The sequence below is a fragment of the Suncus etruscus genome, chromosome 11, assembly GCF_024139225.1.
Source record: "Suncus etruscus isolate mSunEtr1 chromosome 11, mSunEtr1.pri.cur, whole genome shotgun sequence".
Lineage (NCBI taxonomy): Eukaryota > Metazoa > Chordata > Mammalia > Eulipotyphla > Soricidae > Suncus > Suncus etruscus.
The window spans coordinates 51,193,101-51,206,371 of NC_064858.1; the positions used below are offsets into that span (position 1 = coordinate 51,193,101).

At 38.2% G+C, this 13,271-nt stretch overlaps 2 protein-coding genes and 2 pseudogenes across 2 annotated transcripts in view; 3 read left to right on the forward strand and 1 right to left on the reverse strand.

Annotated features, from left to right (window-relative positions):
* Positions 1 to 13,271, forward strand: part of CFAP54 (cilia and flagella associated protein 54) — a 443,326-nt gene that overhangs the window by 117,679 nt on the left and 312,376 nt on the right. The window contains exons 16-17 of the mRNA XM_049782938.1: positions 11,067 to 11,195; positions 11,563 to 11,689. Of these exons, the coding sequence (XP_049638895.1) occupies positions 11,067 to 11,195; positions 11,563 to 11,689 (256 nt within the window). The remainder of the gene's footprint in view (positions 1 to 11,066; positions 11,196 to 11,562; positions 11,690 to 13,271) is intronic.
* Positions 1,854 to 2,528, forward strand: LOC126021958 (RNA-binding motif protein, X-linked 2). Its single transcript, XM_049782851.1, has one exon. It carries the CDS (start codon positions 1,857 to 1,859, stop codon positions 2,394 to 2,396), a length of 540 nt encoding a protein of 179 aa, XP_049638808.1. The 5' UTR covers positions 1,854 to 1,856; the 3' UTR covers positions 2,397 to 2,528.
* On the reverse strand, positions 4,297 to 4,591 carry LOC126021970 (60S ribosomal protein L37-like; annotated as a pseudogene).
* Positions 10,523 to 10,714, forward strand: LOC126023363 (uncharacterized; annotated as a pseudogene).

A 13,271-nucleotide genomic window follows, 5' to 3' on the forward strand; every position in this document is an offset into this window, starting at 1 on the left:
AAACTCCCATTATCTTAAAGTACTGGACAGTTCTAAGACTTTTGGATAAAAGACATGTCTTTATGTATCAGAAGATTTTCATGGCCCACTGAAAGTTTGTTACAATAACTAAGGGTTTTTATGTTCCCTTTATCATCATAATCCAACCAACAATGGCTGTTTCCAGTGGCTATTTTGACTGGTAACCTCTTAAAATGCACCATGCAAATCATGTTCGGTTATACTAGAGCATATGGTAGATGAAATTCATTGATGTGATTAAAGTTATGCAAATTAGTTGGTGAACCTGAACTTGAATCCTAAAAATGAATATTTACTATTTGTATGACCTTGAAGAAATTATTAATTTGTTTGAATGTGTTTTCATTTGTGAACTTTTAACAATACATCTCATTTTACTGTTTCTTCATGGTATGCAGCTTAAAAAAGAGATACGGGTTAACACTGTGGAAACCAATACTTATTACATGTTAGCACTCAGGTTTGTTTTTTTTTGTGTGTGTGTGTGTGTGTCACACCGGCAGCATTCAGGGGTTACTCCTGGCTCTATGCTCAGAAATCGTTTCTGGCAGACTCGGGGGACCATATGGGATGCCAGGATTCGAACCACCGACCTTCTGCATGCGAGGCAAACACCTTACCTCCATGCTATCTCTCCGGCCCCAGCACTCAGTTTTATGCTTATATTTGATCTTGAACACATACTCTAAGCCCAGAGTGGGGGAAATGGCTTTAGGATTAAAGAATGAAGGAATAAGTATTATTATATAGAATGTCTAAAATTCATATGTTCCCTCAGCAGTGTGTGGGTAATGTTAGTTATATATCTTGCATCTATTTAAAATATATTAGATTCTATAGTGATTATATAAAAACTCATTTAAAAGTTTTATAGAATACATAGTATATATCTCTTAACAAATTGATTATGAAATTATAATAGTAAGTAAACAAATACCTACCTAAAAGGATCATGGCAATTAATGTTTGTAAATCATTGAACCCAATACTTGAAACAGGTTTTAATTAAATGCTAACTATGATGATGATGATGATGATAATTATGAAGATGTTGGTGTTAATGATGATCATCATGATGTTAAAATATAAATATTTGAGTGTGATCTTTGAAAAATATTGATGTTAAAAAGGAATCCTAGAGAATTTTGTTTCTGAAAAGGGAGCAAATGAAATAACCCCAAATCTGCTTAGTACCAAAAAATATCTAGAAATTTTGGACAAAAAATGAAGAAAAATAACCCTAAAGACGTTGTAGAGTTCATTTGTAAAGTCAAACTCAGCAATTAAAATAAAAAAAGAAAATTGAAAACCAAAGTGACAAGTTTATGACTGGATGCTGCTAGAGGTTTGTGGGCTCAGTTTTGAGTTTTAAAAATATTTGACTGAAAAAAAAGTCGTCCCCCCCCCCCCCCCGCACCGGCTACTTGCAGCGCGCGTGCGCAGGCGCCACAGTCCAACCGGGCCGGCCACTTTCTTTTCTTTTTTTTTTTTTTTGTGATTTTTGGGCCACACCCTGTGACGCTCAGGGGTTACTCCTGGCTATGTGCTCGGAAGTTGCTTCTGGCTTCTTGGGGGACCATATGGGACGCCGGAACCGCGGTCCGTCCTGGGCTAGCGCAGGCAAGGCAGGCACCTTACCTCCAGCGCCACCGCCCGGCCCCGGGCCGGCCACTTTCGGCGCGAGTGCGCAGGCGCGACTGCAGGGCCTGGCACTCGCCTTGCGGCTACTTCCAGCGGCTCGCCCAATGGGAGCGCCGCCTGGAGAACTGCGCATGCGCCCCGCCGCCTCGGCCGGAACCGCTTCGTAGGGGCCATTGTGCGGGAGCCGGCGCAAGATGAACCCGTTAACGAAAGTGAAGCTGATCAACGAGCTGAACGAGCGCGAAGCCCAGCTTGGGGTGGCGGAGAAGGTGTCCTGGCACTCCCAGTACAAGGACAGTGCCTGGATCTTCTTGGGAGGACTTCCTTATGAATTGACTGAAGGGGACATCATCTGTGTCTTCTCCCAATACGGCGAGGTTGTTAACATAAATCTGGTACGGGACAAGAAGACTGGGAAATCCAAAGGATTCTGTTTCCTTTGCTATGAAGACCAGCGGAGCACGATTCTGGCTGTTGACAATTTCAATGGCATTAAGATCAAAGGGAGAACTATTCGAGTGGATCATGTGTCTAACTATCGGGTTCCTAAGGACTCAGATGATTTGGATGATGTGACTAAGCAGCTTCAGGAAAAAGGCTGTGACAATCCCATGCCTTCAGTCAGTTTATCTGAGGACTCTGAAGATGACAAACCTGCCAAGAAACACAAAAAAGACAAAAAGGAAAAAAAGAAAAAAAAGAAAGACAAAGAGAAGACCAACCAGGAAGTATAGCCCAAGCTACCAGTCTCCTCTTCATCACCCAGAAGGAAGACGTTAAAGGAAAAGGATGCCTCAGATTCTAAAAAGCTCAGCAGCAAGAACTCTGAGATGGGCCTGAAGTTTGAGTCCAGGGAGGGGCGTATGCAGTGCCACAGCTCCCCTGAGAAATCGACCCTGGCTTTGGAGGACCATATGGATGCTGTAATTGAACCCTTGTCCTTCCCAGGTTGGCAGTGTGTAATGCATATGCCCTACCATTGTGCTGTTTCTCCGACCCGATACTTCTGTTTTTTAAATTAAAATCTAATAAAAAAAATATTTGACTACAATATTCAAGGGTCAAGAGATAAAGTTTGAAAACGTTTAATGGGGGCTTGGAACTGAGACTCATACATAAAGTCACAATCACATTTCCATATTTTAGGGAAATGCAGACTAGAAAACAGTTTTCCTATTTGTAGAGGGGGAGGTATCTCAACTTGGATATGAGAGATTAAATGAATAGGAGAAATTCTATCTTTGTAATGGTTTATAATCTTGTGTCTCCTCTAACAGGTTTATTTTGGTGGTTGATTGCAAAACTCTTTGAATCAGTGATTCATCTAGACATGTTTTTGAGTGAATATATTTAATATATACACATATATCATTAATGTATATATTATATGTACATTACCATAAGGCAAATATGATTTGACATTAACAAAAAGAAAATTGCTCCTGGCAGGTTCAGGGACCATATGGGATACCAGGGATCAACCCCAGGTCCATCCTGGGTCTGCGGCATGCAAAGTAAACATCCTACGACTGAGCTATTGTTCTGGCCTGATAACATTTTTAAATTATTTAATTCCATTGGCAAAGATAGTAAAAGCAAAAAATCCTAAGTGGAATCCCATCAAACTACAAAATTTCTTAAGTGAAAGAACTGAGTACAGCAGGGAGGGTACTTGCCTTGCATGTGGATTCAATTCCCTACATCCCACGTGGTCCCCTGAACAGGAGAAATAGCTGAGTAACCCTAGAAATAACCAGGAGTAACCCATGAGCAATACTTGTATGGCCCCCAAGTTATTCTATTCCCAAGACTTGATTTAGACCCCATGCGATTGGACAGCAACCATCCAACCCTGAACCCCAGACCCTAACCATACAACTAACACAGTTCCCTGCAACAGCACTAAGAATCAAACTGCCCCCTGGGAGTCCCTTAATACCTCTATGGCACCACCCTGTACCAGGTTGTTACAACATCCTGACAACGAGAAAACAGTAACAACTTGATTTAAGAACAGACTGTCCTATCTCATCATCTAATGGTAAGATGAAATCAGAAGACACTCTGTCCTTGAGTCCTCGATATCCACAAAAACCAAGATCACTAATTACAGAAGACTGACTTTGACAACCTCGACTGAGCAGAACTTTTCCTGGAACCAATAAGAAAGACCGTAGTTTAGGCTTCGGTTCAGGATTTATACAAAAACCAAGATCTGTAATTCTAGAGGGCTGATTTTGATTACTTCTGGAACCACAAGGAAAGACTATATCCTAGTCTTTGTCCTCAGATCTGTGCAAAAATCAAAATCACTAACTACAGAAGACTGACTACAACAACCTGACAGAGCAGAACTCCTAGAACCATAAAGAAAGACTCATCAGCTGTGCAAATACCAAGATCTCCAATTACAGAGGACTGATTTGTCAGTCACAACTGAGGAGAACGTTTTCTGGCACCAGAAAAAGACCTTGGGGTTCATCAACAAGCTTGTCCGAGGTCTGTAGGTTTTCCCATATTTAGAATGGAGAAACCTGGTATCTTTTAGGCCAAGGGAATTCCCTTTCTTTCTTCCCCCACTTTTTTTTTTTTTTAAACCAGGACATTTATTCACAAGACTAGTTCTTGAATTCCTTAAGATGAACTGGATGCTGCAACAGCTGCTCTTTTTAGTTTTAGGCATTGTTCCTTCACGGAATCCATGTCTGAATCTGCAGTACACAATTTTCAGGTTCCTCATGCAACTGTTCCTGATAATGTTCCCCCTCTTGGCCTTGGCACTCCAGTTATACTTTCTCTTGCACTTGGAGGGGTAGCCACACTTGCCGCAGGTGGATTTCTGCAAGTGATAGGCCTTGGAGCCACAGAGATGGCACAGCGTGTGTGTCTTGTTGCTATGCTTCCTAAACACTGATGTCCCTTTTATCATCGCGTATCTGTGGCGGGGACCAAAAAGCATGAATTCCCTTTCTAATTCTCTTTCTAATTTCCCTAATACTTACTGTGCTTATGCACTGTGCTTATATAATACAGGGGCACTTCCCACCTTGAACATATATCATGTGGACCCAACTTAGACTCCAGGGGAAATAGGCCGCAACCATTCAACTCCGAACCCTAGATGCCAGACATAGAACTGATTCAGTTCTCCACAACAGCTCCAGGAACCAAACTCCCTATGGGACATTCTTAATACTTCTCTGACAACAACATGTGCCAGTATTGATATGACATTCTGACAATGAGGAAATGGCAACAACTTTATCTAAGAGAAGGTTGTCTTACCTGACCACCTAACAACAAGATGAAATCAGAAGACAAGTCATCCTTTGATCTCTGCAAAAGCCAAGATCACTATCTACAGAAGACTGACTGTGACAACCATGACTGAGCAGAACTTATCCTGGGACCAATAAAAAAGACCCTAGTTTGGGCTTTGGCCTATGATTTGTACAACAGCCAAGATCTCTAATTTCAGAGGTCTGACTGAGACAACTGCAACTGAGCAGATCTTCTGAAAACATAATGAAAGACTCTTTCTTGGGCTTTGTCCTAGGATTGGAGCAAAAACCAAGACCTCCAACTACAGAAGACTGATTAAAACAACAGTGATGGAACAGAACTTCTAGAATCATAAAGAAAGACTCCATACTAGGCTCCATCTTATGACCTGTGCAAATACCAAGTTCTCTAGCTACAGAGGCCTGATTTTTATCATCCACAAAGGAATGGACAGTTTCCAGGCACCACAAAAAGACCTAGGGGAGAGTAAAAGAACACATATGGAGCCTGTAGTTATTCTCATGACAGTATACTTAAAGGGTGGAGAAACCCCGTATCTTACGCCAAGGAAATTCCCTTTCAAATCTCCTCAATATTTACTGTGCCTATGCAAAAAAAAAAAAAAAAGCACAAAGTAATTTTTTGATTTTGTTATTGTTTGGTTTTTGTGTATATATGCTTTGTTTTATTTTTATTTCAGGACCATGGCTATTATGTGGTTGTTGTCTTTATTGCTGTGGTGCTTTTCGGGTTTTTTGCTTGATTTTTTTTGTATTGTTATGTTTTTTCTTCCTTTTTCCCTCTCTTCTCTTAAATTGATATTTATAGCCTCTAGAAGGACTCCTCCCATTTTTTGCTTGTTTGATTTTTGCCCCATTTTATCTTTTTCCTTCTTTCAAACAGAACCACATAACTTGAACCATCTTGTTCCGCCTCACAAATTGAGGGGGGGAAATGGAGGGTACCAAGACCAAACAGTCATATGATCATTAAGTAGAAATAAAAATTGATCAGACTTAAACACCAAACCCAAAGCCAACAACAACAGAATTGATACCCAATCTATAACAACCTAGACATAGAGGGGACCACTTATACTAGCAGCCCGGGGGGTAAAGGAAGGGAATATGGGATGCATGCTGGGAACAGGGGTGGAGGGAGCACAATATTGGTGGTGGGAATGCCCCTGATGTCACTATGTGCCTAAAGTATTACTGTGAAAGATTTGTTCAAAATAAAATTAAAGAAAAGACACAAAACTTTGCCACATCCTCCTTTTCCCCTCCACTTCTTTCTTTCCTTTTTTGTCCTTTATTGCAGTCTAGCCCTTTTAGCTGGTGTTTATTTTTTTTGCTGTTTTGTTTCTTATCAGTGCCTAGTTCTTTTCTTTTTTTCCCCTTTTTCTCCCTTTTTTCCTTCTAAATTGATATGGATATCTCCTACACATACCCCTCCCCAGAATCTTTTTCTTTCTTTTTTTCAACAGAACTACAGGGCTTGAATCATCTTGTTTTGCCTCATAAGTGGAGGTGGAAGAAAAAAATAGTGGATGGTCCCAGGAGCAAACAGTCGTATGAACATTGAGTGGAAATAAAAAATGATCAGACAAAAACATCAAACCCAAAGTTATCAACAAAAGAATCAAGATACCAATCTACATCAAGATTTATACAAAAGGGACAGGCTACACTAGCAGTCTAGGGAGCAAAGGGGGATGCATGCTGGGAACAGGGGTGGAGGGAGAACAATACTGATAGTATGAATGACCCTAATTCACTGTCACTTCTGTCACTTTGTTCCTTAAATATATCTGTGGAAGATTTGTAACTCACATTGGTCACAATAATAAAAAAAATTATCCTGGGGCCGAAGAGATAGCATGGAGGTAAGGCATTTGCCTTGCACGCAGAAGGTCGAATCCCAGAATCCCTTATGGTCCTCAGAGCCAGTAGTAACCCTGAGCCCTGCTGAGTGTGACCCTAAACCAAAAGCAAAACAAAACAAAAATATCCTACCCCCCAAATGAACTGTAGTTAAAAATACAGGACAGGGTTGGAAACAATTATATGATGAAAAACACAACATTAATATATTAAAAGGGAAAAATCACTAGTTTACTAGATAATAAGGAGATATGATGTAACAACATTAACAAATTAATAGGGAAAAATCACCATTTCACTAGATAATAAGGAGCTACAACAAAAGCATTTGGTGAAATTCAACAAACTATCTTTAAAAAAAAACAAATTGTGGAGGCAGGAGTGATAGTACAGCGGGTATGGGCATTTGCCTTGCACACCTGCTGACCCAGGAAGGATCTAGGTTCGATTCCTCTGGTGTCCCATAATGGTCCCCCAAGCCCTGTTGAGCGCATAGCCAGGAGTAACCAGTTCCTGAGACGTCACCAGGTGTGGCCCAAACCCCCCCCCCCCCAACCCTCCAAAAAACAAAAACAAAAAACATGAAAACAAACTAGGGTCGGAGGAGAATTAGCATGGAGCTAGAGAGTATGTCTTGCATGCAGAAGGATGGTGGTTCAAATCCCGGCATCCCATATGGTCCCCCGAGCTGCCAGGAGCGACTTCTGAGCGTAGAGCCCGTAGTAACTCCTGAGCGCTTCTGGGTGTGATCCCAAAACCAAACCAAAACCAAAACAAACAAAAACAAAACAATAAACAACTCCCCCAAACAATAAAACAAAAAAACCCCCCAAAAACCATGACTGAAAAAATGTTATAGTGGGTAGGTTGATTGCCTTGCATGTGATCAATCAAGATTTGTTCTTAGGATACCATATAGTTCCCCAAGCATGGTCAGGAACAATTCCTGAGTTTTAAGCCAGGAGTAAGCCCTGAGCACTTTTTCTGGGTGTTCCCCAGAAAAAAACAGGAACAAATAAACAAAAATGAAAAACCAAAAAGTTTTAAGAAGTAGGGGATATAATTAGACATCTATATTTCTTAAAATTGTATCATTTCAAGAATTTCAATGACTTATGTGGGATAGAGGTTAAAATAAGTCTCTTCGGGGCCGGGTGGTGGCGCTAGAGGTAAGGTGCCTGCCTTGACTGTGCTAGCCTTGGACGGACCGCGGTTCGATCCCCCGGCATCCCATATGGTCCCCCAAGCCAGGAGCGGCTTCTGAGCGCATAGCCAGGAGTAACCCCTGAGCGTCACTGGGTGTGGCCCAAAAACCAAAAAAAAAAAAAAGTCTCTTCAAAATTATGTAAAAAATTATCTATCTGTGATTCTTCCGTCTAACATGTCTTGGTGATCTTAATCAGCTGTATCAAAATAAAAAAGAAACAAAGCACAAAAAGATGTAAGGATTTTGAAGGAAGGATCTACTGACCTAGCCCTTTCTTCACTGACAAGTAACAATATCTTTGCACATTTTTAGGAAAAAAACATTGTAAGTGTGTAGAAAGAATTGGACAAATTGTGACATTTCTCTTGATGTGTCATCATCTAACTTCTGCCAAGGTGATAAATTTACTAGAATGGGCTTATACCAGAATAACGTTGGCATAATTGTTATTCCCTTCTGTAGTCAGCTTTGCTTTATACAAAGGGAAAACTTGGGTTCAGAAAATTCCCAGCATTTCATTTCAATACAATTTTTAGGTTGATGTTCCCAATAAAAGGCTCTTGTCTGTGACTTGAAATGCAGGAGAAAAGACAGCATTCTTTTTTTTTTTTTTTAAAACTAAATTTTTAAATTTCAGACTCTGGGGGTTTTAAAGGGTTGCTCTATGTAGTTATTTTTGTGTTTATTATTCCAGTGGGTCTCACCAATAATATAACATTCCTCCTCACTATGTCCCAAGTTTCTTAACCTCCTTGTAAACCTGCCCCTTGGCAGGTATTACTAATTTACCTAATATTTCTTGGTACAACTAAATGATAATGGAGTCATTAAATTGCATTAATAGAAAATTTCTGAAAATTGTTGTCTCTTAAGACAACCCTAACCCTAAACCTAATAAGGTTCTTAATCTGTTATGGTAGGTGACTGTACCAGTCCTTTTGAGCAAGAGTGTTTATGGTTTACTTCTTCATGGTTGAAGACATTTTGAGGTTGTTCTCAGGTTGTCTCTGAGATTTTTAAAGTCACAGAGGTCCTCAAGACACTGTACTGTCACTGTTAGCTTTCTCACCTTAACCTTTTCTCCCCCATACATTTCAGTTGATGATGGACACCACTCTCCATCAGTTTGTTAAGTGCCTTTATACACGAATTGGGCTGGGTCCTAATAACACCACCAACATTGAGTTATACAATACCTGTTAACAACAGCATGAGAAACTTTTTTTAACATGTGGATGAAGAAAGAAAGCAAACTTCAGAGTTTATGAAAAGGAAAAATATGACAAGCAATCTTGTATATTGTTAATTGGCACAGGATCATCTAGAAAAAGTTTAAAATCAACACAATGGCTGGTAAAATCAGGTTTAAAGAATAACAGCTCCCTCAATGGGGCAGAACAAGAGACTTCAAATAGTTATAACGGTGAGACTTAATTATGAATGTGTGTGTTTATTTTGTTTTCTAAAATATTAGCAGAAATATGAAAAAGCTGAGAGCTTGAAAACAATGCTGGGTCGCTTTTTATATTCGTATTCAGTATTTGTATGTTTTGTGAAAATAATTACATGAAAAATGTATTTAATATAGAAAATCATAATGTAGATCATAGGATTTTGGTAACTTTCTAAATTTTGGTCCTTTTTTGGGGGGGGTTTGGTTTGGAGGCCCACACCCAAGCCATATTCAGATTTACTCCTGGCTCTATACCAGTGGCTTCTCAAATAGTGGGGGTGCGCTCCCCTCTGGCATGCGAGGCTCCATAAAGGGGAGTGCATTTGACTTTGGCAAATATTGTGATAACAAGCTAAGTCCCGAATTTAGTCTCTGTATGTCTCTGGAGCTGAGGGTTGCTGTGTCCTGCTTCAAACCCTGCTTCAAAAAGCTATGCATTGCAAAACGTGCTCATTGTAGCCGTTAATTCAGACATCACCTCTGATTAAAAAATCAGCTCAAATTATTATATATATTTTTGTTTTGCAGGTTAAAGTTTTTTTTGAATAAAAATACTATTTACAGTCGTGCATGGGGCGCGAAAATGTTTTTTTTCTTCCTAGGGGGTGCATGACAGAAAATAATTGAGAAGCATTGTTCTTTACTCAGGATCACTCCTGGCAGGGCTAGGGGGACAATATGGGATACTGGGGATTGAATATAGGTTAGCTATATGCAAGCTTAGTGTCTTACCTTCTGTACTATCTCTCCAGCCCCAAGATTTGATAACTTCTAAATCTAAATGTCATATCAAGATCATGATATTTCAAAATATGAACTTTGGATTATATAAGAGAGATAGGACAGCATGTAAGTAATTTATTTACTGTACATGTGACTGACCCTGGTTTGAACCCTGGCAAAACATCTGTTCTTCTGAATACTGACTGGTGTGACCCTTAAACTTGGAACCAGCAGTTAGCCCTGAGTACTACTTAGTGCAGCCCTAAACACTCCATTCCATACCCAAGTTAACTTTCAAAATAAAATATGTGAAAATTAAGACTATCATGGATCATTTCTATAGTAAGTGACTAGAGAAGTTTCTCTGATCGTGTAGAGCACTCGAAGCCACGAGGAGGAGCCAGAGTGTCCTAGGTGTCGCTTCTGTGACTGCCTCAATGGCATTGATGATCGTTCTCCCTTTTCCCCGAAAAAGGGAGAGGGAGAGGATGCAGTCTGAGTGATTCGGATTAAAAAAAAAATATGTGAAAATGATGATTTATGAGTTATGTTTATAAAATTCAGCTGCACATTTCTGTAGAAATGTTAAAACTGGAAGGCAGTCATCTACATGTTTTAGATGTTTAAAATCATAAGTGAACATTATATACAAGCTTGTGAAATCTTTAATTTAGTTAAGAATTTATGAAATGCATTTATTTCCACATTTATTATAAGTATTTCACATTTAAAATCAAATCTGCTTAGAAACATCAACATTGTTGATATTGGATAGACTACTTAAGTTTGTTATTTAATTGGGAATATTGCATGTGATTTTCTTTTGTTTTCTTTTTTGTCTATAAAATTACTTCAGAAAGAACCTATAGAACAATTATTTTTGGCTTATAAACTTCTTGACCAAACAATTAATGGAATAAATTTACATTACATGATAACTAATTTGCCCAATGGATTATCAGTGATTGACCACTGTTATACTAAGGTAAGAATGGAAAGTCTTACATATGATCAAAGTTTTATTTATCTAGCCAGAGACTTGGCCTTGCAACTTGTAAGCAAGACATGAACTTGCCTCTCATAGGTTAGAAATTTACTCTCCTCTTTTAGGAATAAATTAAGAAGAGTGAAGAGTCCAAATTTATTATTGAACAGACCACTGATTAATTTAAAAATCATTTATTAGCACGTAAGCCAGATTACAAAGAGTTGAGATTTGAGCAGAACTTAATAGCTAAATTAAAACCATAACTTGAATTATAATAGGATACAATTACTTTTAGTATATTTTGATAACTGTCTTAAAAATTTAAATACTCAATTCCTTTCTTTTTACTTTATTTCTATCCAAGTACCCCTGTGCTGGTGATGGAGGCCTTTACAAACCAGTTACAACAAATACTTTCATTATGGATTTGCATCTTGAACTAATTCAATCTCAGCATCGAATAGCCACTGTGCTTCTTTATGAATTGAATGGTAATATTTCTGAAAGCTTGTTTGAATCAGTTTAAGACAAGTTCAAATACAGAATCAATTTAGTTTATAAATTATATTCTCCTTGTTTTTCATATAGATTTTATTCTTTTTGTCTTCTGTAACATATAGATTATTCTGCATACTTTGTACTCAGCATACTTCTAAGAAAAATTGTTTTAGTTAGAGTAAATGACCGATACTTTGTTAATTCAGTCAAGCAAACTTTTTTGAGTACCTAATAAGATACAGGAGCCATACTTAATTTGCTACAAACAAGAAACAACCTTTACTTTTAAGTTTCTAGCTAAGTCAGTCGATTTTGATGATTCGGGCAAGAAAATAATAGAAATGGACTTAGTATTGAAGGCACATATAAGATAAAATATCTATAAATAGCTTTCAAAAATGAGGACAGTTGACTATAAGTTTGGCAAGTGTTATCTTTATGAAGATAATAAAAAGATAGTTGTTTTGTGACATGTAAACAGCATTTTGCAAGGTAGAAAATTGTAAAGTTTAAAATCTTGAAAAGAGCTGACAGGGAGAATGAATGGCAGATAGATCTGAAGAAGTAGATCACTTGTGTCATGAAAAGGGTTTATATTATCTTGAAAACTGTTGAAAATTTAAAAAGGCATCTTTTGACAGCAGTACCAGAGGATAGGTAAATGTATCTAATGTGTTCTTTAATGATTATGTAAAGAACAAAAACATTAATAAAGGGATGCCAGTGGTCATCATAGCATGTGGATGACAATTTTACTTGACTTTCAAAATAGAGTTGAATATTAGTATATCTAAAAAGTCTTTATGTAAAGTTTAATTTTGATACAGCTCAGTTACTTTTAGCATGATCATATATTCAATACTATCTAATGACATTTTATATCCTATACCAATTCTCCATTTATAATAAAGGATCATTAGAAAATGACACTGTTTACAATTATATAGCTTCTTATTCTTATTGAGATTTCATTCAAATGTCATACCATATATACTGCTAAGTAGATTTAACTAGTTACTAGTTAATTTTGAGTATAATACCTCTCCCAATTTATTAAGATATATTTGACAAAACTGTGTTGATTTTATCCACATCTGGCACTGTATTACTATTTATAATAACCTTGCTGTTTACTAGAACCCAGAACTTATTCATCTTCTAGAAATTTGTGTTACTTGTCTAATATCGCTCCACTTTCCAAAGCCTAGACATGATGTCTGTAGACATTGTTTCATCATTCATTTTATAGCGACTTGTGCATTCGTGTGCACAATTAAACACCCACAAATGGAGTTTGTTCTAAGGTGGATGTGGTACATCCTTTGATGGATAGAGCTAAATTCTGTGAGGACTCTGAGGATCAGGCCTGGAAAGTCAGAAATTAGTGAAGCATTTTCCATTTCCCATGACCACCATAGCTTTATCCTTTCCATTTCATTTCATTCCTCCATTCCTGGGAGCATAGAATTTCTTACTCATCAATCTCACTTGCACTCCAGGACCTTGATCACTGCTCACAATCAACTGGTAACAATTTGTGTGTTGACTGAAAAGCTTGAGAGAGAGAGAGAGAGA